Below are 26,447 nucleotides of genomic sequence, written 5' to 3' on the forward strand. Positions count from 1 at the left end.
TTTATGTCATCATTTTTATTATCATTACATTATGTGATTCAGTAATAAAAAGAACGTAATTATTTTGGCAATCTCATGTAAATACTGCATGGATCCATATTATCTTCGTCGTCTTATGTGAATTTTGAATACCTATTCTGTCACCTTTCTGAAAATGTTCATGATAAACCGATCAAAAGAGGATTTTATATTTTAAAACTGGTTAACGTTGCATATTAAATCTATGAACATACACTTTTTCTAGTAGAAAGTTGCCTTCATGCTTGCCTAGTCGCATGTTGCAAAGGTGAGATAAACAAACATATCAATAATCTTCTACATCATTTGGGGTCATATTGCCTGAATCATAATGTTACTGTTACAATAGGTTATACTGCCACTAATTGTACTTGACATAACTTGGACTTTACGTATAATATTTCTATAAATGGAACTGTATCCTGTATATACCTATGTCATAACTGTAATAGCAGGGCAATATTTGAATATTTTTCATCCGTCAATAATGGATCGTGATTCTTGCATGCATTGCGTGTTAGCATAATTTAAAAGAATAAATAGTAAACGTTGAATGCTTAAAACTATTGTGATGTCCAGTTCTTCTGGTATGAAAACATGAGAGACTCGGTGAGATGAGAATGAATGCTGAACGGAAAACGAAGCTGAGCCACTGGAAGAGAGCACACCTTAAGATAGGATGACTAATCCTGCTCTTCAGAATGTCTTTTTTTAACAAAGGATGTAATGTTCAAATGAGTTGGTTGAAATAAAGAGATGGAGGGAGTATTAAGTATATGAGAGAGAGAGAGAAAGAGAGAAAAAAATAAGGGTATGGGTTGTATGCGTGTGGGTGTGTTGGTGGGTGTTGGTGTGGGTGTATGTGTGTGTGTGCAAGAAGAAGATACAGTGAGAGAAACAGAGAGAGTGAAAGAGAGAGAAATAGAAGACCGACATAGGTGGGATAGAAGCTTTTGAATTGATGTTAGCCTGATGTTACAAAAGAGAAAGAAATACTGTTCACTCTGATTGACACCGATTAAAGAGCGAACACTGGCGTAGGGTAAGCCCAGACATTTGCTAAAGTAAAAAAGGAAAAAAAATACAGTGAACGTAATTACCGATGTCGGATCGGAATGCGCTGCGTGCAGTTCACGCCAAAATTCATTGAAAGAGAACTTAATATCCGTGCACGGGAGTATACAGGGAATTTTACCCCCCCCCCCCCCCCCCCAAAAAAAAAAAATGATAATAAAAAAACCCGATCAATAAAATATGTACGATACAGGCAAAATATCAATCAATTGGTACCAATTTTAACATACAATTCTGAAGATGTCCATATGCGGACAGCACACCCTTTTGGGTAAGTTCATATTCGGAACGGAAGCAAAAGACTGCCAAATTTGCCGATCATTAGTTTTGACATCAGATTTTCGAAATCTTCCCGATTTTTTTAGATTTAGGTCACGCGCGAACTATGGTCACCGTCCACCAAACAGGTATTTAAATACTAAATCCTCAAATTTTTCGACGCTTTTGAATATGACTAAATACAGAATTGTATTGATTTACTTATAGTTAACAAAACGATTTATATGAGTGATAAAAAAAAGGAAAGAAAGAAAGTGTTAAATTAAAAAAGAAAATGGAAAAGAAACTAAATGTGAAAAGGACAGTAATGCATTATGAATATTAATGATAAGTAAACCCAGGAAGTAAATATGAATTCCCTTTGCACGTTGCTGAAAAGCAGGTAAACCCTCGACTGGAACCGGATATTCGATTACGAAAGAAAAAAACGAACTGACACAGAAATCAAAAGATTTGATATAAGGGATCCAATCGTGAAAGTTTGTGGCGCAGAAAATCTTAGTCTAGCTCTAGCTAGCTAGCTTATACAAAGAGATTCGATCATACACAGTATGTCCTCCGAGCTTATAATTGAAGAGCGCCATCTAAATCTCACCAACAGGATCATCAACCTCAAGTCAAGGCTCAATTCATAATTTTTGGAAGATATGGCCACATGTTCCTTCATTTCATGTGATCAAGAGAGGCTCACCTTAGGTATGTTACCTTCCATTGTTTTCTCCTGAAACGGTTCTTAGTTTTAAAAAAATGAGTGGACTTAACTTTAGAATAACCCACGAAAGCTGTCCGTTGCCGAACCATTGCCATTGGTTTATTGTAGTCCCGTTCGTTAGTATTCGTGACCAGTTTTCGCAATAGCCAATCCATTGACAGACGCATGACGCGACGTGACCACATGATGACAATCCACAGAACGTTGCATTGATTGTCGTTGACGTTGTGATTTAGCCGCTAATGTAGTTTCGTATCTATTTGTGACCTGTAACTCCGGCGGCGAGAGATACCCTACTAAAACATACAAAAAATGGCGCTAGTGTACTGTGTAGACCTAGTCCTAGATCTAGATCTAGTTCCGTATCCATTTTTTTAGCAGTTTAATCTAGACCTAGTCTAACTGTTAGATCTAGACCTATCCATGAGTTTTAGCACAATTTTTTACTAATTTTAATCATAATCATATAGATTGTCTATTGCATTTTCAACCTGCATTTGGATCACATTCGACATCGGGAAACCTTCGTTTAGGGCTTCGATGTCTACATGTATGTCGTCGCTCAGTACCGTCTCTACGCTGTAGTTCTGCACCTTGGTCCAAAATTATGCAGACTTCTCGTATGCGCGATACCATAAACCATACGAGAAGTGTGCATTTTGTACTGATAGCTTCAGTTTGAGGTGCAGGACTACAGCGTAGAGATGGTACTGAGCGACAACATAGACATCGAAGCCCTAAACGAAGGTTTCCCGATGTCGAATGTGATCCAAATTCATGGTGGAAAATGCAATAGGGTAGCGCGCCCAGTATTCAGTCCATTCCCAGTATTCGGTCATACAGCCGTTTCAACAGCTGTAACAAGTTAAAAAATAATTTATGAGCCACGAAACTTGCACAAATCAGGCAGCTGAACAACTTTTCTTTCTTAATACTCAAAATGAAATCAGATTTAGGGCCCCGGAAAGATCTCCAACTTAGCTCGAAATTGGTCAATGTTGCACAACTTTCTGCACTTCCGTGTTCTCTTAGTCTTAGCACATGCGCCAACATGCATAGCCATATGCAGAAGTCTATTGCGAAACAACTACGTGTGCTGTCGCAATGAACTTAGTATGTGTGTGAAGAGAATCACTTCCGTGTTCACTCCATCGCAGCGAATTTGCAAATGACGCACTTACCGATGTGCAAGAGGTATTTATACAATACCCTTGCCATGCGGTATCGTTCGGCCAGTATTCGGTCAACGCATTGACATTCAGTGCTTTATCGCCCAATTGTGTGAAAATAGTGCGCAAATGCGTTTCGCTCCTTGGCAACAGAGATACCATGCACAAATCTCGTGACCGAATTCTATTCGGCGCGACCAAATTCTGGGCAGAAAAATGCTCCATCTTCTTTCGGAAGTATTTTGCTTACAGTATCATTATTCTATATTTTAAGTGACTATAAATCCTGTTAGAGGAATAAATTTCTTTTCTTTGATGGGTAGATTGCCAAATAAAAGAGGTAAGAATTCTAAATATTTGCGATTTCCCCTTAAGTGACCGAATACTGGACACTCTACCCTATATGATTATGATTAAAATTGGTAAAAAATTGGGCTAAAATTCCGTTGCTAAGAATGGATATAAAACTGCTAAAAAAAATGGATACCGAACTACACTAGCGCCCAAAAAATCAACTAAATCTTCATCTAGGGGCCGTTTCTCGAAACCGTCATAACTACAAGATCAACGACATCTCGCCACTGTCACGCAACTTGTCAGCTAAGTGTTTCACGAAGCCGTCTTTGCCAAGATGAGCGACAACTTCCGCGACAAGCGAGTTGTCACTGCTCCGAACCTGTCATATCTTTTTAATTGCTGTAAAGCGCCATCACAAGTCAGTTTGTTGCCATTCCATGGGCCGCGAAATGGACGATTAGTTTCACTATCATTTTGAGAAAAATATAGACGAGTTCGGTACGTAATTCTCTGGGATGCGAAATGCAAATGTACAAAAATGAGAATACAAATTATACAGAAACTTTAAAAAGCTGAATATAAACATTACATCACAAATCATTAAGCTATATCATATAAATAAGAGAGGTAAGAATGTTACACACCGTTTTCCATAGTCGATCCATAGTCTTTTCTTAGGATACCGTCATACCTTTGGGGCCTATGTGCATTATTATTCCCTCTCTAATTACTTCTTCCAAATTATATTTTCAATATCAAATCAATTATATAAACGAGTATTTATGAGACTCTGGATTAAAAACTGGCTGAGAAAAGACATTTTGCCTAAAATTCCTCTTCACAATAAACAAAAAAGTATGTATTGATAAACTATCACATTACGGTATCCTTCAACTAACTTTTGATTCGACTGTCGAAAAAAAAACACTCACCGGTTTTTCTTCAATTTAAGAATCTTTACAGAAATATGCAAATCGTTTGATGATGTAAATATGATAATGACACTATTTATTATTTATTTTAGGAGAATTTATATGTATATATGTCTTTTTGAACAATTTTAGCCCCAAAACTTGTTTTGGGTTATTCTTGATAAATCAAATGGATCGTGACAAAGACTATGTTCTTGAGCTGCTAGTATCGCGATATATCGATATCATGTCTGTCATGGCTTTGTGAAACGGTTTATCCGCTTCATGACATCTCTCCGTAGGTCGCCGACAAAGATATGACTGTCATGGAGTTGGTTTCGAGAAACGGCCCCCTAGAGTCTAGATCTAGAGTCTATTGTTCAAATAATGGTTAGAAAGTTATGTTTCTTAATTAAACCTTTACTGTTCCGTGTCAATGTTCTTAAAAATCTTATCTCTTTTGGAGTATTTTTCCTTAAAAAGAGTATACACTTTCTGACAGGTTCTACGGCAAAAACGCTGCACAATTAATTACGATACAATTGCATGTAGTTACAGTACCGACTACCCGACGAAGGGGTGCGGGCGGGCGGCCGGGCGCGCTTGTGCGTAAAGTTAGATCATTATTAATAATACTAGTAGAAGGGTGACCAAAGTTCGCTGACATTTTTTAACATATTAGAAAATGTGATATTCGATCTATGAATTCTCACATTTTACACAAATTTATGTAGTTCAATTGTTACCAAATGGATGGCAAAGTTTTTTAACTACAAATTGGTTCAACTAGAAATTTATCGTCAAAACATTTCGGAAATATCGCGATCTAAAATTCAATATCCGATCAAAACCTAACTTCACGCACAGGGGTTAACAGTTGATTTATTAAAAAATGAGGGCCATCAAAAATAAGGTAATTTCATAATTTGCAAGGCAAAATATCATACAATCAGTCGGTACCACTTTATTACTTACAATTTTGAGGAGATCTGCTCTCAAAATGAATATTTCCAGACCCTTATCGGTAAGTGAGTATGTTTTTCGGAACGGACACAAATGACCGCAAAATTTGCCACATTTTTGTCAATATTTTCAAAGTTTCACACCCAATTCTAGAGAAAATTTTGTCTATAGGTCATTTGATGTTCCTCTTTCCATTGGTGATTTGTATCTTCACAGCCAAGTTCTCTCATGGAAGGCTTCAGAGAAATTCAGATGGTACATGGAGACAGAGTCCTTCATTCACCCTCCTAAGAAGCTCTGACACAGATGACAAGCGGAAGAATCTACGAAGAACATTGGTCAGTCATGAATGCGATCTATTATTTAAAGACAAACTTTAGAAATATACAATGGAGTAAATGTTGTGATGAACTGATCACATATTTGATTTCCAAGAAGCCACAAATTGTGTCAGCTTGTATTTCAGTTCAGATTCTGTTCTTGAATTTTATTCATATTTTTATGTTGAATCCTTTATATCATACTGTTTCAATCTTGAACTTTGGTTTTAGATAAAGTGATGTCCACTTTATTTAGTACATGTATATAGTTTTGTTTGTATGAATGTCATTTAATGATGCTTCAGGGTCAAATGACATTAAGATAAATACCTCAACAAGATCACACAAACAAAATACTATTTTTTTTCTTTAAATGAGTTTTATTTATTGATAGATGACCTCAATAACATATGGTGGAAGAGAATTTCATGATATTTGTTCTGAAAGTTAGATAAGGAATTGCAATTCATCATTGTGATATATTTGTTTCCTTTTTTCCCCCTGTTACATGTAGGTTGCAGAAGCTGACTCCATGCAGTATGTAGGTCAAAATTATGGTGACCAAGCTTCCAAAGCTAACTCGATGTGCAAGTAGGTATACACTCCATCTAGATTATGAGTGTCATGCGATAACTCAAATAGTGTTGTTATTGATGAGCGTAATGTCTTTCATGTATCTGTCCTGACTAAAGCATCGGACAGCCTGTCCTGTAGTACCAAAGTTTTGGCCTAATATGTATCTTTTTTCTGTTTATCCTGAAAGAACGTAACGAGATGGTAAGGTGGCAGTTCATTGCCAAAATGCAAATGGGCGGTTCATTCTTATTCGGTCTCATAGTGGTGCAGGAATGGTAACAACACACAATAACATAAGAGATGATAGAAGAAAAAACAAAGAACTTGATAAGGAGAGACAGAAAAAGAAAATTATAAAGAACACATAGTTGAAAGATAGAAGAGAAGGTGAATGATGGATTAACAAATAATAACATAAGAAATATAGAAACAGAAAATTATAGAAGGAAATCATAGAATAACATGATGAAAGGTTATAGACGGAAGAAACAAAGGATAACATAATGAAAGGTTATAGAAGTAAGAAACAAAGGATAACCTAATGAAAGGTTATAGAAGAAAGAAACAAATGATAACATAAGAAAAGGTTAGAGAAAGAAGTACCAAAGAATAACATAAGATAAGGTTGTAGAAGAAAGAAACAAAATTATCTTTCACATACTTAACCCTGGTCAAAATGGGCTCTGGAAAAATATATTTTAGTGCTCACCATCACCCCTGCATATAGAGTTCATGTTTATAATGTCACTGTTTATTTTCAGGTACATGGTGGGGGTGTTTGACAAGAAGACAGGAAAGATGAAAGTCTACAATGCTCAACTATTAGAGCTGCATCCATGGCTTGGAAAGAAAGTGGAGAAAGAAGATCAAATTGATGAAGCCAAGGATTTATCATTAGCTGAAAAGGTAAAAACATTTACACGTAGATCATTATTTAGAGTAAGTAAAATCTAAGGACGACAGCAAGGTGAACAGGAAAGAGAAACTTAGGGGAAAAGAAAACTAAAAGAAAAAATAATAGAAAAAGAATGGATACAAGAAAGAGAAGGTAGAAGTGAAAAATGATGGAAGCAAGCAGACAAATCTAGTTTGCTGTAGTTCATGCTTTATTTTGGTCTTGATCTATTTACAACTATCACATGTAGCTGTGTTACAGGATGCAAATCTATTGCTCTTAAGATTTATTCACATATGACATTCTACAGTGAATTATTCTATGTTTGAAATATGCAATGAGTCTTCAAATTGTACACATGACCAATTTAGCCATTGGGCTGCGACACATGTTTTTAATAAACCTCAAATTGAAATTGAAAAGAGGACGCAAGTGTAGCGTGTTTTATATCTTATAACATCTGTGCATTAGAAAACAAGGAGCCTTTATACTGCACAGCTGCCTTTTTATCATCTTCAGCTAACATTCATTGACTTGTTCAAATGTTTTAAATTTTACATGGTATTTTCATTATTTACGTTTTACTAATAATTTCCTTAAAGACATTTTAGTGTCATTTCTGAAAAGGCCTGTTAAGTGCTTTATGCCATTTCAACCACCGTCATTTAGATATTTTAAGAAAGGCTTTTTGACTGAAAAAAAAATGAATGGATCGTTCTCATGAGCAATTATTCTTATTGCTTTTTTAATGTGTAAATACAAATTGAAACAAGAAATACTTGTTTTTAGAAGAGAAAAAGAAATAAGAAAAATAGTCTCAGTTTGTGCCATAACTCATCTTCTGCCCCCCCCCCCCCATTCTTGTTTATTACAGAAAGACAGACTGACCGAAGCCTTTGGGAGTTCCAGGAAACAGAGGGCTATGGAATCTCGTCTAAAGAACAAGGTTGGAACAGAAGCCTTGGAAACATCGGCTGCAAAGGCTCTTACCCATGCTGCTAATACACCATCACTTCCTCTAGGTAAGAGTCAGCACCCTCCTCACTCCTTTCCAGTTCACTAACTGACTTGATATGATCATGTGGTGTCGGCAGACATCTATGACTAATGCCAATGATTGGTGACTTTTTATTCTTGTCATTAAAATCCTTTTTTTGTTGTTGTCATACCTGGCACATTTATTGTAACGATTTCCATAACATGTGTCTAATAAGTATAATAATTTATTGTCCTTTTCAGGAAATTTGGTTTCCACTGGTTACAGAGTATTACAATACAAATATATAAATTAAATATTACAGGACAGTGATAAACATACACATATGATAAACATACATAATAAATGAGGTAATATATATGTAAGCCACGGTATATATGGTGGTTCAATAGAGGTAATATCAGATTCCATTTTACAAAATATGAAGCTAAATTATTTAATATCATTGATTATTCCATAGTAAATCTTAAAATGATGATAAATAAATAAATTATTATTATTATTATTTTTATTATTATTATTATTATCGATTACCATTTTCAGTAGTATAATTATTATCGACATCATTATTATTGTTAACTTTATTGATGACACATAGATTGTAGTTACTGGCTCAATCGGTAATTGTGCAATACTGTGCATGTCTCAATGCATACAATTCTCTGAATACAGATTACACAAAGAATTCTTTGAAGGCAAGTTTATACAGGACCAACTCTTCAAATGCAAGTTACACAAACTATTCTTGTATGCAAATATAACATGATGTTTTGGATAATCTTTGTTATGTCTTGGGTCATCTTCTCATTTTCTTCTAGACTTTGAGATGGATACCAGTTTGCTGCCACCGTGTGACAGATCAGCAAAGAGACCTCAAGGTGTCTACAAGCTAGAAGATAGTATCCTTTCAAAACATGGACACTACCATGTCTGCCAATTATATTCATACAGGGGACTGTTTCACAAAGACTAAGATCAACTTTAAGTTGGACTTAACTATGGCAGGCCATTCATGCCACTGTTTGCTCTCATCATAATGATCTTTAGAGAATATTTTTTCCTTCAATAATACTTTATCAAAAAATGTAAATTATGTAGATTTATGACCATAATTTGTACGTCCCTTGAGAGACCAATGCCAGTAAATGGTGAGAGCAAACAGTGGCATGAACGGCCTGCCATAGTTAAGTCCAACTTAAAGTCAAGCTTAGACTTTGTGAAACAGCCCCCAGGTCTGCAAAATAGTTATTTGTCTTGTCCGTCAAACCAAAGATCAAGGGGTTTGAATGCATTCCAGGTGGATAACCGAAGCCTGCATACTACTGTCCCTCTCCTATTTCATAGATGCAAGCTACATGTCATCAGAAAACACTTCATTTTTCACATATGACGTTTGATAGAGGAGAGTAACCACCTTTTCACATTAACCCGATGGTTATAGTGATTCAGTTTGAAGCACGGGTGATTTCAAATGCTCTACAATCAGTATTATATACCTCACTTAAGTAATCCAGCCATCTGATTGGTCGAAATTGCATTCATAAACTTCAACTGTTCCTGTGAAATTCTCGGTAACCATGCATAAAACATTTCAATATTTTTAATAACCATGGTTATTAAAAAAATAGTTCAGTCTCCATGGTTACCCCATAGGTTTACATGTTAAAAAATGGTTTGAGCGATGGAGGATACCATATGTGTGCGAAGAAATGGTCGCTACATTTTACCAATTTTGTAATACAACTAGCAGCTAACTCGCCCCACGAGACATCTCGCCCCAGCATCAAAGACTGGGTCGAAATGTTCCGACACGATTCATCGATCGAGAGATACCAATGTGTATATGTTTGTGCTCATTGTACATTTTAGACGATATGGCTGATATTTGTTCACATTCTTTCGTCCTGGCCGTTAATTAGCAGACTACTGGTATCTCTCGATCGATAAATCATGTCGGGATATCTCGCTGGGGCGAGATGTCCCGTGGGGCGAGTTAGCCCGACTCCCTTGTGAATTTGTATCATTGTTGTGCCAGTGATCGTGATCGAGTGCAGCGCAGACGACCGACTGTACTACTAGGCCAAAATGGCGGAATTAATAGAAACGCTCCCAAGATTTCAGCTTCTTGATGATGATCAAATGAGAGACTTGATTGATTCTGCTGACAGCAAGAACACGAAAAATTCCGTTAAATGCTCCATGAAAATATTCGAAGACTTCCTGCAAGTTATCAAGACAGACCTCGATAGCGTAAACAAGCTTTCAAATTCGGAGCTGGACAATGTACTGCAAAAGTTTTACGCTGGTGCCAGACGGAAGAACGGAAGTTATTACATGAAGAAGTCAATGTTAGCTATTAGATTCGGACTTCAGCGTCATTTCCTCAACTGTAATAAGATAGATATCATCAAGCATGAAGATTTTTCCAACTCGACGAGAGTTTTTAAGTGTTTTTCAGCAATGCTTAAACAGGAAGGAAAGGGAGTTGTAACTCACAAACCAGCTATCTCAGCAGAAGACATGGAAAAAATCCAAGGTTCTCTTGATTTGGATGATCCTGTGGGTCTTCAGGACAAGGTATTTATGGATGTAATGTTGTACTTTTGCAATCGGGGTAGAGAGAATTTGCGTGAAATGACACTTGACAGCTTTGACATTTGTGATGAAGGGGGAAAATGCTCCATAACTCTGAAAGATACACTCACAAAAAACAACAGGGCAGATAAACTAGAGAAAAGCCAAGGTGGTGTCATGATTCCAACTAATGGTCCACGATGTCCTGTTGCCTCCTTCTTACGCTACAAAGATAAATTGAATCCACAATGTAAGAGTTTTTGGCAGAGACCGGCAAATGCACGTGCACAGGCCAAGCGTGAGTTCAAATCCAATCCATCTTCTTTTGATCAATGGTACTGTAATGCACCCCTAGGGAAAAACAGCATCGGAGACAAGATGAAAACAATTTCATCTCGTGCAGGTACCAAGGCTTACACCAACCATTGCCTTAGGGCAACCAGCATCAGTACCCTACAAAATGCTGGGTTCAGAGACAGAGAAATAATGAGTGTCTCCGGACACAAGGCGGAGACCAGTCTGAAACACTATGCTATGACCAGCAGTACAGCCAAAGAAAACATGAGTCATGCTATCGCGGCAGCCGTTGATCCGAAATCAGTACCATCCTCATCAAACATAGACCTAGGTCATGGTATCGCGGCAGCTGTTGATCCGAAATCAGTACCATCGTCATCAACATCTACTGGTGGTCAGCGTAGTGAAAGCCAGGAACTGCGGGAACTAAATGACATTTTCAATGAGATCACAAATAACCCAGAGAACTTCCCACGCACATGCAACATCACCACAAGTAGCCATGTAGCCACTAGTCAGCAGGTGCAAGCCCCCACGTATAATTTTCACAATTGTACGGTAAACATTTTGAACAAATAGAGTTATTTTCTACGGTTGAGTTATTTTCTACGGTTCTACGGTTGAGTTATTTTCTACGGTTCTACGGTTGAGTTATTTTCTACGGTTCTACGGTTTATTTTCTACGGTTCTACGGTTGAGTTATTTTCTACGGTTCTACAGTTGAGTTATTTTCTACGGAGTTCTGAGTTCCTGTTCTGAGTACCTGTTCTACCAGTTGATTGGTAAGTTGACTCTTCAGTATATAAAAGTATTAATGACTGCTTTGATATTCGAGAAATAGTTGTTTTTTATACGCTCTCGGGAAGGTTACAATTGTGCTATTGCCCTCGGCACGCCTCGGGCAATAGCACAATTGTAACCTTCCCTTGAGCGTATAAAAACAACTATTTCTCTCAAAGCAGTCATTAATACTATAATAATAACCCAACCGGTTGAACTACCAATGATTTGTGAATAACCTATTGAAAAGGAGTTGATTTAGAACAGTATAACAGACACTTTCTAGGGAGTCCATCTAGAAAGATCTTATCTTAGAGTCCAGCTAGAATTATCTCATATTAGTCAAGGGGGAACTGTTTAATGAGAATAGTCAAATTATTTCATTATGATATCTGTGACATCTACACACTAAAAATAATACAATTCATCTTTTTAAGATTTGCAACTGTATTTTATGTCATAATCATTGAACATTAAGAATGACAAACCAACCAAAATACTGATCTTTACTTAATGAGCCTGTAACTTGGTAAAATGTTAAAAGATGACATACTCTGCAACTGGATGCTAGTTGTTTCACATGTTTGTTTTCACTTGATATCCTCTAGTTTTTGGTTCTCTCTCTCTTCCATTATCTGCCTAACTTTGTCAATGTTACTCATTTTTTTTGTATTTCTACTTGTCTCTCTCATTGCATCTTTCTCTTTCTATCTCTTTGATTCTCCAATTTCTGTTTGCATGTAGTGACAAGACGAGGTCTTTAAACAAATGTATGCATAGAGAAAGTTTTAGTTTTTCCTTGACATATTTCACAGTCATATCAGCTAGACATAAAAAAGCACTGCAAGTCCAGACAGAAGAGCTGTTACTAGGTGTTAAAACACAAGCAGATGAATGGAAGAAGACTAAGAAGTAAGGATAAGTGTGTAGTGTTATCAATTTGTAATTTTGAACAAGAAATGAGTGTACGATATCCAATTTTTATATTAAATATCTATTACATCTCAAGACTTTGTAAGCGACTCTCCTGTTGATACAATGGAGATTTATACTGAACAAGCATCAGTATGATATTATGTTAATTATGTTTCATAAATTCTGTACAGAGCCAGCAGTGCATTTATTCTAAGACAATATAATTGATCTATTGTGATAAACAGAGCATTGTATTTTGAGGAAAATATATCCTAGCAGTTTAATTTGAACATCACATGTTTTTCTTTCTTTGCACAGGTTCCCCCAGTATGTGTTGGACCATCTGCCTGCTTTGTCACGAGAACCAGAAACTGAGAGATGCGTTACCCAGGCAACCAATCTAATCTTCATCACCTTCCTCATGCAGCTGCATGTTGCCAAACCAAAAGAACTCAGTGAGTCTCTCTTGTTCCTAAGCCAATATTCTTGAAACGGGCCAAAGTTCAGCCCAGCTTAAAGCTTATCTGTACTAGTTTATATGAGGGATTAGACCACCATCCAAGGTCACTGGACAGGTGGTTATCTCATCAACTCATCTCTCAGTTAACATAAGAAAAAGAGGATCATGGGGGACCAATGATCATCAATTAGGCATTGTTTTCTATATAGAGGGAGCAAGCTAGTAGCTACAAGTAGTACAGTGGGCCTTTAACCTAGCCCATTGATAAATTGAAGCTGAAGTGTGTCCTTACAGTCCATTGTGTCCTGTACATTGTATCATACTTTTGTAATGAGATAAATCAACAGTATGAATATACCCTCAGTTTAGTTGATCAAAGTATGAAATGAATGTCAATGGATATTTTATTATTTTGTAGTTCCATATGTGCAGGGCTCTGATCAAGGGCATAAAAGTGTTACATATGAGGTGAATTTTAAAAGTCAATTATAGACTGTGGCAACATTATTTTTGTAATCTGCAAACATTATGCAACACATAGCTAAAAAATCAGACCTTAACAAATTGCCGTTAAGCGGCAATCAGTAGCCAAATATCACATCATCAAAAATGTTACGTACATAACTCGGTGTCCACTTCATGCTGATATTTCTCTTATAATTCAAATTTTTCTCAACAAAGTACATGAGATGTTAAAACATACCCTAAACAAAACTTAAAACCATTGCCATATCAACTTTTTTCAATTTAGTTATTAGAATTTGGCCAAAACAAATATGGACACCGAGTTATGTACAGTACATCTTATTCTCTAGATGCTTTCTCTTTGCCTTATTGTCAGATATGGTTTTGCATTAGTCTAATATCGACTTCAATTGAAGGAATGATGTGTTTCCTGAATGAAACATAATTTGCAATGTGTAAATAGTTTGTAAACTACTATTTCAGGACTGAAATGTTAGATTTCTGTACTTAATCGTACATAACTGTGGACACCAAAAGTAAGTAGTTTTACATTCAAATTATAACTTCTTGTTCCTTAAATTCAATAAATGTTTGTTTAAATGAAAATGCAGAAGGGTGCAATTCATGCTGACAGAAATGAATTGATTAATTTATGATAATTTATTTCAAATTGTGATTGGTAGTACCGTACATAACTCGGTGTCTTAGTTATGTACATGACATGAAAAAGCTCAAACTGCAATATTTTGTAATATTCTTCTCACCAAATCAGACGTGTGTATGCCTTATACATTGTTTACTACCTTACCATAACAAATAACTAAATATAGGTGGTCTTATTGAAGAAAAAAAAACATGGTGTACGTACATAACTCATCACGTACATAACTCGGTGTCCATTCATTGTTGATTAAATCACACATACAAGTTAAAATGGGGAATCCAATGTTATCAGTGCTCTTCATTTACCTATATACACCATTGCATTATCATTTTGAAAGAATACAATAAGTTTTTGTATAGATTCTTTTGCATGGTTTGTTCATAACTGCAGGACACCAAACATTTTCCATTTTCAGAAATCTGAATATTGTTAAAACCATGACCCAGAATGAAATGATCTGATTAGAAATCAAAGATAAAGTGAAACTAAACATTATAACATTGCAAGCTTGTAAATAAATCAATTACTTATACACCATTCTTCAGTTAGTAAGATTTGAAATTTGCAGGACACCAAAGTTATGTACATATCACAAAAATTGTATCACGTGTAAATGGAATAAGAAAGTAAAATAATAGGAATTAACTCAACAGAAATGTTAATTATTACATAGATTCTACATCAAGATTTAAAAAAATCACAAGTTTTGCATCCCATTAGTAAAAATATGGTATCCAATTAGTGCATGTTTTGAATGTAACGTTAAAAGTGCTGAAAATAGGCCTTTTTTCATCATAAAATTGCTCTAAAATCTTTAATTTGAACTCAATGAAGCTGAAAACTTGTTTGGAGCTTCCCCCAATGGTACTTTCTAATATAAAAATGCTAATTTGTGTCTGGGTCTCTTGGTTTTGGATAATTCAACAATTTCCCAGTGTTCAATCTACATTTTTGTAAGTGTACCCTTGATCTGAGCCATGCACATATACATGTACCGGTAGTTAAAATGGTCATGGTGATAGTAAGACAATTGGCAATACTATGAAATGTGTCCCATATAACATGACTTTTTTCAGTTTATTTATCAAAAAATGAGAATCTCTGAATCTGTACATTGACAAAGGGTACTTTCTGGTATCACTGATATTATTAAATAGTCATATCAGGATATTTATCGTTAAAAAAAAAAAAATATATATATATATATATATGGAAACAAGACATGTGTTACCCTTGACACATATGGTACCACAGAATTGTTCAAATAAAGAAATTTAAGCTTGCAATTTGTAGTCCAAACAAGAAAGGTAGAAATTGCAAGAAATGTTAACACATCATCATCTGGCCACATTGTGAATGAAGGATAGCTTGTTGTTAATAAAATTTTGTTTAGCGACCACTTTCATATAGAGCCCACCTGTATATACAGAACAAATTTTTCATTTCCCTTGAAAATGGGTCCTTCTTGAAACCTGGGGGGTGTTTCACAAAGATCTTAAGTAGAACTTAACACTAAGTTGGACTTAAAAATTATGGACAGCCATTGGAGCCTTAAAATGAAATATATTCAAAAGCAGAAATTCAAGTATTTTAGACTTTTTATAAATTCCACATCCAGAATATTAAATCTCCTTGATGATAGAATATATGAATGATTTGAATCAACATTTTATGCCTTTCAAAATAACTTTTACAAAATATTTTCAAAGATGCTAATGGCTTTCCATAATTTTTAAGTCCAACTTAGAGATAAGTTCAACTTAAGATCTTTGTGAAACACCCCCCTGTACTAACGGAACCTGTATATAAAGACCACTTTTCTTGTCTCCCTTGAGTGGTCTTTGAATACACTGTTTCACTGTACATTTTGAAAAAGAATCTTAGCACATTTTCTCCTTGCCTCTCAAAGAAACTTGTCTGAAGAGTGCTCCTCCTGGCGTCAAAACTCATCTGTATGAAACCTTCACTCAAGTCACACCAAGTCCAGATGGTAAAAGTGAAAAACGGTAAGTAGTGAATATGCTGACCAGTATTACTTAAATTAGTAGTAGAAAGGAACAAAATACTTGAGTGAAATGTAGGCAAAAGTAGTTGAATTATAAAAAGACAAACAAACCAACACAGGCCTGATAAAAACCTGATTTTTTTTAATTTAAAAAAAAAAAAATTATATATTTTTTTTACCCAATTTTTTCATTTTTTCTTCTTCCCGATTTTATCCCTATTTCCCTTATTTTCTCTATTCTTCCCTATTCTTCCCTATTTTTCCCAGTTTTTCTTACTCAAAAGGGGGGAATGTTGGATGCCATTTCCCCCCCCCCCCCCCCCCCCCCGAATCCTCTTCTTTTTTTTTTACTCAAGGGGGCGTGGTTGAGGGGGAAAAAAAAAAATCTTTAGTGCTCACTATCACCCCTGCCAACAATTTTGAAGCCCCACTGCACTACTTATAGCTACTTGTGCCCTCTATGTAGCAAACAATGCCTAATGGATGACAGTGTGTCCCCTTGTTCTTATGTGAATTGAGAGCTGATTTGATGAGATAACCACCTGTCAGTGACCATGCAGGCAGGTCTAATCCCTCCTGGCCAAACTAGTGCAGATAGGCTTTAAGTAGAAATGCATACTGCCACTGTGCCACCTCTCAGATCTTGGTAGTGGGGCGACACTTGATTATGAAACTTAACTTGGAGAAAATAACGACTATTGGTTGTTGAATCGACTTAAGAGCTATACAGCCAGTAAGTAATAGTCTGATTTTCAGATCATGGTACCGAATAATCGTACGTTTTATGCTGCGCAAAGATTCAATTAGTTTAATTTTGGCCATCACAAGAAGTGGGTTATTGATGTAGACAAATGCTCATATACACTTTACAGCTCATTTTATGTATGTTATTACCAAAGAAGTAAAAAGCAAGTCAGTCACTCAACAGTGTCTGACAGTGAAGTCTAGCAAGTAAACAGGTTTCCTTCATAATTTGAATATGAGGACACTGCTAACGTTTAAATTTCACAGAAAGGACATACGGTACATGACATATTAATAATTCCTGCAAAGTTCTACAGAATTTGATGTTGGCTGCAAAAGGGACATGGTATTTTTAAGGATGTAAAGAAAGCTTGTTACAGAGTCTGTTTCCCTCTATTCATACTATGGAAACTGTATACTTCAGGGAGGGGAGTGGAGTGGATTTCCACCTAACCCCTTGTCCTTTAGGCTTAAGGGACATCCTGTATGATCTTTTTCTTCTGTTTTCATGATAACAATAATAATAATTTGATCTCATCATCTGTAGCCATAGTATTAACTCTGTTCTTCCTGCTGGCACTGCAATTACTAATCTTATTTTTCGCAATGGAAATAGAGTAATTAATGCAATTACGTATTCCATCCACATCCATATATTTTTTTTGCTGCAATTCAACATGTGACATCGAAGTGACAGAAATACACTTGTGATACTTTTTTCTTTTTAATTAGCAATGTGACAATGATGTTCTTTTCCCTTTCCTATATTAAAACCAAATCATGCTCATTCAAGATTGATAATTTGTTGAAGATGTATTTTTTTTTTCTTTCTTCCTATTCAGGCTACTTTCTAAGAGCTGCAAGGACAAGCTCTTATCTTACATTCTAGTCTTGGCTCAGCTCATCGATAGTTTCCACACAGACATTGCATCACTCACCAAAGATCTCAACATCTCGGTCAAAAAGTAAGAAGTTGTTATCTCAAGCCATTCAACTCCAAGACAAGCTATTCTAAAATGGTCTATATGTATATGTGGCCGATGAAAGATGGTTTTAATATTTTCTTTCTTTTTATATCACAAAAAAGACGGAAATAATTGATGGACTGTCTGATTAACCATTTTTTGCGCCATATTTTAGCCAATTAATGTATCTGCTATGACAATTTATAAGACAGATTAAATTAAAATCCTGAATGGGGTGCAGGTTGACTTATTCCTTTACCAAGAAGACATAGTATTTTATATCATATTTCGTCGTTCGAAATTACATGAGAGATCCCGCCAAGCGCATGCGCAGTCAATTCGCCGCGCAATTGATTTTTACCGGGAAAGTAATTTTCCCTCAGCAGTCAAAATACCTAATTTTCGGCATTTTTTCGGACCAGCGGTTTCGAAAAAATACTTCAATTCATGTTTTTGGAAGACTTTTGAGAATCTGGGCTGTTTTTATATCAAATATCAAAGTTTTGCTCCGATTTCCACGTACACGATGGCGTCTCCGTCAGGCAGCACCAAGCAGAAAACCAGCGATACGCTGAGCACGGCTAAAGCCGGAACTTCACCGGGCGAAACCGCCGCGGGCCCCTCTAGAAGCCTGAGCCAAAGCGCTCATCGGCAGTGAAATCCTCCGATACGAAACGCAAAAGTGTCTTGGCAAAGCCTGCCCCGAATGAGTCTAAGAACTCTGGGCCTAAAAAGAAGGGCAAAAAGCCTGAAGAAAAGGAGGACTTCACGGATTTACGAGGAAGACTTGACAAACTGGAATCCTTAAAGGGATCGTTTAACAATGTTAAATCTGAGATACACGGCCCTACATGTCAACAGTGTCTGTGATATGGTGTAATATTGAAGCCCTAAAAAAATTGCGCTTCAAAATGATCAAGAAGTGCCTCAAAAAAGTAAAAGTCTTTGAGTGACCGGTTTTACCATACTCGTTTTACCCAATAGACTGTAGTGTTATGAAAACCGTCAGGCGAACGGTTTTCAAAATTTGTAATTCCAATCATTAATATCTTGATAATCAGACGGGCGATCGGCTTGTAAAGTCATGGGGTTCCTGACTGACCTAAAGGTTTATAATTATCATTGCATCATGAGCTAAATCCAGAAATTTGTTTCAGAATCTGAGACAAAGTTACCGGATCCCTTTAATGGAGAGAATGGTGGATTTTTTGCCTTGTCAATCTGCAACTCGCCCCACAGGGGATACACCACCGACAGCTTGTACAGCTGCGGCGAACGTGAGATTTCTTGAAGTTGAACATGATGATGATGATGTCAACGAAACTGTTGCACCAGGTTTAGACCAGGAAAATGAGGACAAAGTTCCTGCCCTGGCTCAGAAATGTGCTATCCCCACTGGGATAGGTGGCGCGATCCACGATGATTTAGCAAAGTCTGCCATGTACCTCATGTCCCACCAGCTAGAGGAAAATGTGTTGGAGGAAGCTGGAGGGAAATACCCTCCTCCAAGCAATTGTACTCCACTGTGTTGCCCCAAAGTGAATGCAGCAATATGGGAAAACCTTTCCTCGCACACAAGAAGCTGGGATTTGAAACTGCAAAGAATCCAAAAGCCTTTGACTAGGGGACTCACAGCTTTTATTCAAACTCTGTCCCCCGATAGCCTCAAGAGGATGTCAATAGACACAACAGGATGCATTGGCATTGCTGTGTAACACAAACTTTGAAATCAACTGCTTACGCAAAGATCAGATTAAGCCAGACTTAAATGCCAAGTACTCACATCTTTGCAAACCTGCCACACCAGTGAGTCAGCATTATTTGGCGATGACTTAACAAAGAGAGTCAAAGAACTTACAGAACAACAAAAAGCTGCATCTGGCGTGGTGCGTGGACAACGTACACCCCGCCCCCAGTACCATCCGTACAGGACGCAAGCGTCCAGCACTTTTCAATACCGCAGACAAGGATGGAACCGTGCCACCGGCACATCACAAACTTTTCCAAGTAGCAGGCCCGCAAGTGGGAACTACAACAGGCCTTTTTTAGGCCAGCGAACCCAACGAGGCAGACCATACAGAGCTCCGCCTCACACCCAGACAATGAGCATGGGGAAACAGACCCAATCCTTCCAGCGGCCACAGGCAGCAAGGAGGAAATAGCTACACCATTACCCAAAGAGGTAAGTAGCACATATGAATATTTTGAGAATGTTAAGATTAATGCTCCTTCTACTTCATGTACATTACAACAAGAATGCATCTCAAATGTGCCTGTTGGAGGTCGATTGATATATTTTTATCGTAGATGGCGTGAATTAACATCAGATCTATTTCTGCTATCGGCAGTGCGAGGCTATGAGATCGAATTTGATTATTCGAAAGGGGTTCCCTCAAGAAATAAGCCCCTCTATGGTTACAAAAAGAGCCCTTTAGAAATAAATCAGATTACTAAAGAAATCTTGGCTCTACAAGCAAAAAACGTATTAGAACCTTGCTCATTTGAAGAGGGAGAATTCCTCTCAAACATCTTCATGAGACCCAAGAGAGATGGGGGTACTCGTATGATCTTAGACTTATCAGAGCTTAATCAAAGTCTGAACGTACAACACTTTAAGATGGATAACATCCACACTGCCAAGCACTTGATTTCTCTGCACTGTTATATCTTGCATCAATCGACCTCCAAGATGCTTATTACTCCATTCCAGTAGACCCAAATAGTAGAAAATACTTGAGGTTCATGTGGCAGGGTGAGCGCTGGCAATTTGCAGCCTTACCTAATGGGCTCAGCACAGCCCCCAGACTGTTCACAAAATTGCTGAAGCCAGTCTTTGCCGAACTGCGACAAGCAGGTCATACAGTCATAGGATATTTGGACGACACCATAATTATTGGTGAAACAAAAGAAAAGCTTAAAGAGAGTGTAAGTGCAACAACCAAGATCCTCTCAGAATTAGGATTCCTCATTCACACTAAAAAATCAGTGCTCATCCCAACGTGTGAACTAGCCTTTCTTGGCTTCATTCTTAACACTGAGAATATGATTGTTAAATTGCCTCAAACAAAGGCACAAGAAGTGAAAGATTTATGCCGTGAATTAATGGGCACGTACCTCCCATCAATACGAATGGTAGCACGAGTGATTGGGAAGGTCATAGCAACTTTCCCTGCGGCTGAGTATGGCCCCTTATACTATAGATCAATGGAAAGGGACAAAATTGCAGCCCTCAGACAAAACAGGGGTCATTTTGACAGAAAGAGGAAGTTGTCCCTTGAGGCAAAAGAGGAGTTAAAGTGGTGGATGAACAATGTTTCTATGGCCTCCTCCCCAATTGTTAGGAAAAAACCTGACTTAGAATTGCACACAGATGCCAGTGGCCTTGGATGGGGAGCTACTGACCTCCAGAAGCAAACAGGGGGTCGTTGGAATGAATTTGAGGCAGAAAGGGCAAGAAACAATGAAATAAATTTCCTGGAAACCCTAGCCGCTGGGTTGGGGATAAAATCCTTTTGCATGAATAAGCGTAACGTTCATGTGATGGTAAGAATACATAATACCACTGCAGTGGCTTATTTAAATCACATGGGAGGTTGCAAGTCCGCAATGTGTGACAAGATGACGAGAGAAATTTGGCAGTGGTGCATTTCTCGAAATATTTGGGTCTCCGCAGCCCATGTACCTGGTCGGCTCAATACTATAGCAGATGAAAGATCCAGGAAATTTAATGATCGAACAGAATGGAATCTAAACAGACAAGTGTTCGATAGAATAGTTTCCCACTTTGGTGTACCAGAAATAGACCTGTTCGCCTCAAGACTAAATGCTCAAGTAGAGAAATATGTCACTTGGCACCCAGACCCTGGGGCTTTTGCAGTTGACACATTTATGCTAGATTGGAAACCTTTTGCATTCTATGCATTCCCACCGTTCTGTATGATCCCCAAATGCTTGCAAAAAATCAGAGAGGATAAAGCTAGAGGGTTACTTCTGGTCCCTAATTGGCCTACTCAGACGTGGTTCCCTCAGTTGGTTAGCATGATGGAAGGAGAGCCATTGTTTATCCAAAGGCAAGAAGATTTGCTACTCCTTCCTGTGTTAAACACCACCCACCCTCTTAATGCTAATATTGACCTCTTATGTTGCAGGTTATGCGGCAACACTTTGAGAATCGGGGACTAAGCAGACGAACAGTGGATATCATTACAGCTTCATGGAGAGCATCAACCTGCAATCAGTACCAAGTTTACATCACACAGTGGCGAAGATTTTGCCACAGCAGGAATACGAGTTACCTCCAAGCCGAGGTGGAAACGGTACTAGAATTCCTTAGTAGTTTATTTCATGACAGGAACCTTAGCTACAGTGCGATCAATACAGCTCGTAGCGCTTTATCCACTTTTCTGATTCTCGTTGACAGTAATCAGACAATAAGTACTCACCCACTTATAACCAGACTGATGAGAGGTGTTTTTCAACTCAGACCTGTCTTACCTAGATATACAGAAATATGGAATATTAGTCCAGTTCTCAATTTTCTAAGAAAATTGTCTCCAGTAAACTCCTTAAACCTCAGAGATTTAACACTCAAAGTATGTATGCTAATGGCTCTTGTATCGGCACAGAGAGTGCAAACCTTGCATATATTGAAGACTAACAAGATGACCCTGAAAGGGGGCTTTGTGGTTTTTCATTTGGATGAACACTTGAAGCAAAGCAAACCAGGAAATACCAATTTTAAGTTTAAATTGGAAGCATATCCACCTGATAGAAGATTGTGTATTGTAAAATATGTGAAACATTATGTCCAGCGCACAGGACCACTTCATGGGAATGAGAACTCGTTCTTTGTAAGTTACACCAGACCTCATAATAGAGTAACAACTCAAACCTTATCTCGCTGAATCAAGACCTGCTTGCAAAGAGCAGGTGTGGATACAAACGCTTATAAGGCTCATTCAACGCAGGCAGCATCAACTTCAGCAGCTGCCAAAGCAGCACTTCCAATGGACCAGATCCTAGCCCGAGCAGGATGGTCTTCAGAGAAAACGTTTAGGAAGTTCTACAGGAAACCTTTTGAAAACAAGAGAAACTTTACCCAGGCAGTCTTACAAGATAGCACACTGCTTTAAGAACTGCATCAGAAGGCTTTTCAATAGAACTGGCATTAAGAGACCAGCTGTCTATTTAATAGAACTGGGATTAAGTAACCAGATGGCTAGAATAAACTAGATACAGAAACGAACAATTTTTTTGTCATAATGTTGCAAAAACAATGTTTTTGCAACATTATGACGTCTTATATATGGACGTCTTGTATGTGAAATGTTTTGCCACATGTATGAACAGACTACAATAACTGTCAAATATGGTGAGTCATTGATTAGAAGCATTCAATTCAATCTGCATAATCAGTGTTCACTTTCCGTACGTGTTGGTCGTTCCAAATGTGGCTACTATGCTTCAAAATCTCATGTAATTTCGAACGACGAAATATGATATAAAATAGTAAGATTAAACAAGAACTTACCGTTTGAAGTTTGATCTTTATTTTATGAATATTTAGGAGGAAGTTATTACATGCCCTCCTCACCCACCCAAACTTCAAACTTAAGTGTAAGTTCCCAGTTCCTTACTACTGAGAGTAGCCACATTTGTAGCTTTGAATATTGACTGCGCATGCGCTTGGCGGGATCTCTCATGTAATAACTTCCTCCTAAATATTCATAAAATAAAGATCAAACTTCAAACGGTAAGTTCTCGTTTAATCTTACTAGTTTATCATGTGCTGCTTTATTTCATTTGAGTCATCCAAAGATCACTTTTCAAAGGGGTCACATTGACATAGCCCTCTTCATCTAGAAGTCTGTAATATGATCCAGAATTGCCTCCACATTGCAACAATGATGATGTACTCCTGATAACATTGCGGTCTTTCTCTTGATTTTTAGTAATTAGAAGATAAGTATTAATCTGTGATAGAGTTTCATCTTCAGCCCAATATTGGCTTTTATAGATATTTGCTTTCTTATAGGTATTTAAATTTTTATTAAATATAATCTATTTTTAGGGCTTACTGTATGTTGCTCATTTTTAATTTGATGTGTGTTCTTCAATTCAGATTAACCAAACAGCTCATAACCTTTTAAGACTTTGCTTGTTGTTATGTTTAGGTTGTTAACACATGCCCGAGTCGTTGGCTGTAAGATTGCTTCTCAAACGATAACACCCTTGAAACAGAGGAAGAGGAAGAAGAAGAAGAAGAAAAACCTAGATGACAGTGACGACGACGATGATGATGATGATCTTGATCGTGACGCTGCAGACACCGAATCCCGCAAGGTTGTTTTCATTGAACTGAGCACGCCTATCAAGTCGGTTTCAAGCTTTGTAGAGAAACGAGGATTTGGAAAGAAGAGATGATGATCATATTGGGTCTCTTACCAGTTGTTACCTATACTGTAAACTGCTAAAATCATGCATTACTCCAGGGCTCCACACTCTTTTGGAATGGGTTCAGGATTATACTTTTTACAGTCTTTATATGTGAGTTCTATGTAAGTACAAGATCAAGTACATTACAATGCTATTGCTCTACATTTCCACTAAGGGTTTCATAAAACTGTCTTTGCCAAAACGAACAACCCTGACAAGCCACTTGTTGTGGGTTAAAGTTTAAGTTATTATATGGGCAGCAAAAAAATTAAAACTGGAAAAAAAATACCTGTGTTTGTGTAGGAATTCCTTTAGATATTTTCCTTTTATGAAGCATTACCTTGATAAAAGTTATATCACATAATTCGTCCCTATTTTCACGAAGTGACGGTAGTGAGGAAAATCGTAACGCAAAGTGAATGCAATTTTTTTTCACTACCGTAACTTCGTGAAAACAGCGACAAATTATTTGATAAATAAATTTCAAAACTTATGAGTCACAAAATGCCTTGTTTACATTATTTTCTTAAATAGCAATAAAACCAGGGTCTTCTTTCAATTGGAGATGAGTTATGGTATCCTCTTACCTGCAAATTCTGATTCCCTCGTCCACGAGAATCAAGAAACCTCAAGTTTCCTCAATTTGGTAAATTCTTAACATTAGTAACATATATTTTTTCATGCAAATTGATGTTTGTATAATTTGTGCTACCACTCTTTTAGATTTGTACTTTTTGCAAACAGTTTGAATGGAATTAAGCTTCATAATCTCTTTTGGTAATTCAGGAAAAATTCTGATGGGTCATGACAACCCACATACACATGCTTTCTTAGCGATCAGGTAAAAATAACTAAACTATATTTTTTAACCGATAGTATCAAAATCATGATTTTGTAAAATGAGTTGTTCGCTTCCTGACATCTCCTTAGGACACGGACAAAGATATAAATGTCATGGATTTGGTTTCATGATACGATGTCCTGATTACATGTACTCTCAAGTTTGCAAGAATTACTATTTCTGTATGGGTGTGGGGAGGGGGGAGGGGGGGGGGAGGGGGACTCAACTAAGTTATTAATTGTTTAATCTACTTTTTGCAGTATTATATACACATATCCAGATTGACAGCTGTAACTTTCTGTGTGTGTGAGATAGCTTGAGTCTTCCTTGATGCTTAATGAAACATGAATCTGAGGAAAATCTAACCCTGGGACAAAAAATTACCTGCCCCCCCCCCCCCCCCTTTCCAGAAATCTATCCCCAATTTAATTTACCCTCTGTTTTGGAGTAATGGAGATAATCATTGGGGGGGGGGTGGATATTAGACAGCCTTCAAAATGGATGAAAGTTTATTCATTACACTATTTTGTTAAAAAATCAAGACCAATTACAGAATCTTATATGTAAGAAGAAAATCAAATAAACGATTTTGATGGATGTAAATGTGAAAGTTGATTCATTCTTATGTGTCTTATGTCAGACCATTACAATCTTGGAGCTCATTTACTGAGCCAACGTACCAGGAAATTTATACACAAGTCATGTACTTGTATGTTGTATGTGATAATATATATTATCTTGCACTGTTACCTTGGGTGGCCTGTAACTCACAAAGTACCAGGAAATGATGAGGAGAAGAGAGAGAGAGAGAGAGGGGGGGGGGGGGGGGAGTAGGAGGAATGAAAGAGAGAGAGAGAGAGAGACAGGGGAGGGGAGTAAAAGAGACACAGACAGAGAGGGTGAATGAGAGAGGAAGGGGGGGGTAGAGAGGAGTGAGCGAGAGAGAGAGAGATTTTTTAATAGAGAGAGGGGTTGGGGGAAAGAAATGTATGTGTATGCTCCTACAGCTGTTAGTGCAGAAAGACATAATCTGCATGATATGAACACTAGATGTAGCATCAATGGTTTATACAGCCCATAAACCAATATCT

At 37.3% G+C, this 26,447-nt stretch overlaps 1 protein-coding gene across 4 annotated transcripts; it reads left to right on the forward strand.

Annotated features, from left to right (window-relative positions):
• Positions 1 to 1,925: 1,925 nt before the first annotated feature.
• Positions 1,926 to 25,966, forward strand: LOC588897 (DNA-directed RNA polymerase I subunit RPA49). Of its 4 annotated transcripts, XR_004062011.1 has the most exons (12): positions 1,926 to 2,067; positions 5,640 to 5,761; positions 6,258 to 6,334; positions 7,081 to 7,225; positions 8,089 to 8,236; positions 9,030 to 9,110; positions 12,678 to 12,774; positions 13,096 to 13,232; positions 16,276 to 16,372; positions 17,958 to 18,080; positions 22,229 to 22,396; positions 24,254 to 24,365. XR_004062011.1 is itself a non-coding variant. In XM_030973952.1 (11 exons), the coding sequence occupies exons 1-11, from the start codon at positions 2,019 to 2,021 to the stop codon at positions 22,260 to 22,262; spliced, it is 1,110 nt and encodes a 369-aa protein (XP_030829812.1). In that variant the 5' UTR covers positions 1,926 to 2,018; the 3' UTR covers positions 22,263 to 24,233. The 4 variants fall into 4 exon arrangements, 3 of the variants coding, with proteins under 3 accessions (XP_030829812.1, XP_030829810.1, XP_030829811.1); XM_030973952.1 differs by lacking the exon at positions 24,254 to 24,365 and having other exon boundaries at positions 22,229 to 24,233; XM_030973950.1 differs by lacking the exon at positions 22,229 to 22,396 and having other exon boundaries at positions 1,928 to 2,067; positions 24,254 to 25,966.
• The last annotated feature ends 481 nt before the right edge of the window (positions 25,967 to 26,447 follow it).

Source organism: Strongylocentrotus purpuratus, unplaced genomic scaffold (genome assembly GCF_000002235.5).
Source record: "Strongylocentrotus purpuratus isolate Spur 01 unplaced genomic scaffold, Spur_5.0 spur5_scaffold_7, whole genome shotgun sequence".
Lineage (NCBI taxonomy): Eukaryota > Metazoa > Echinodermata > Echinoidea > Camarodonta > Strongylocentrotidae > Strongylocentrotus > Strongylocentrotus purpuratus.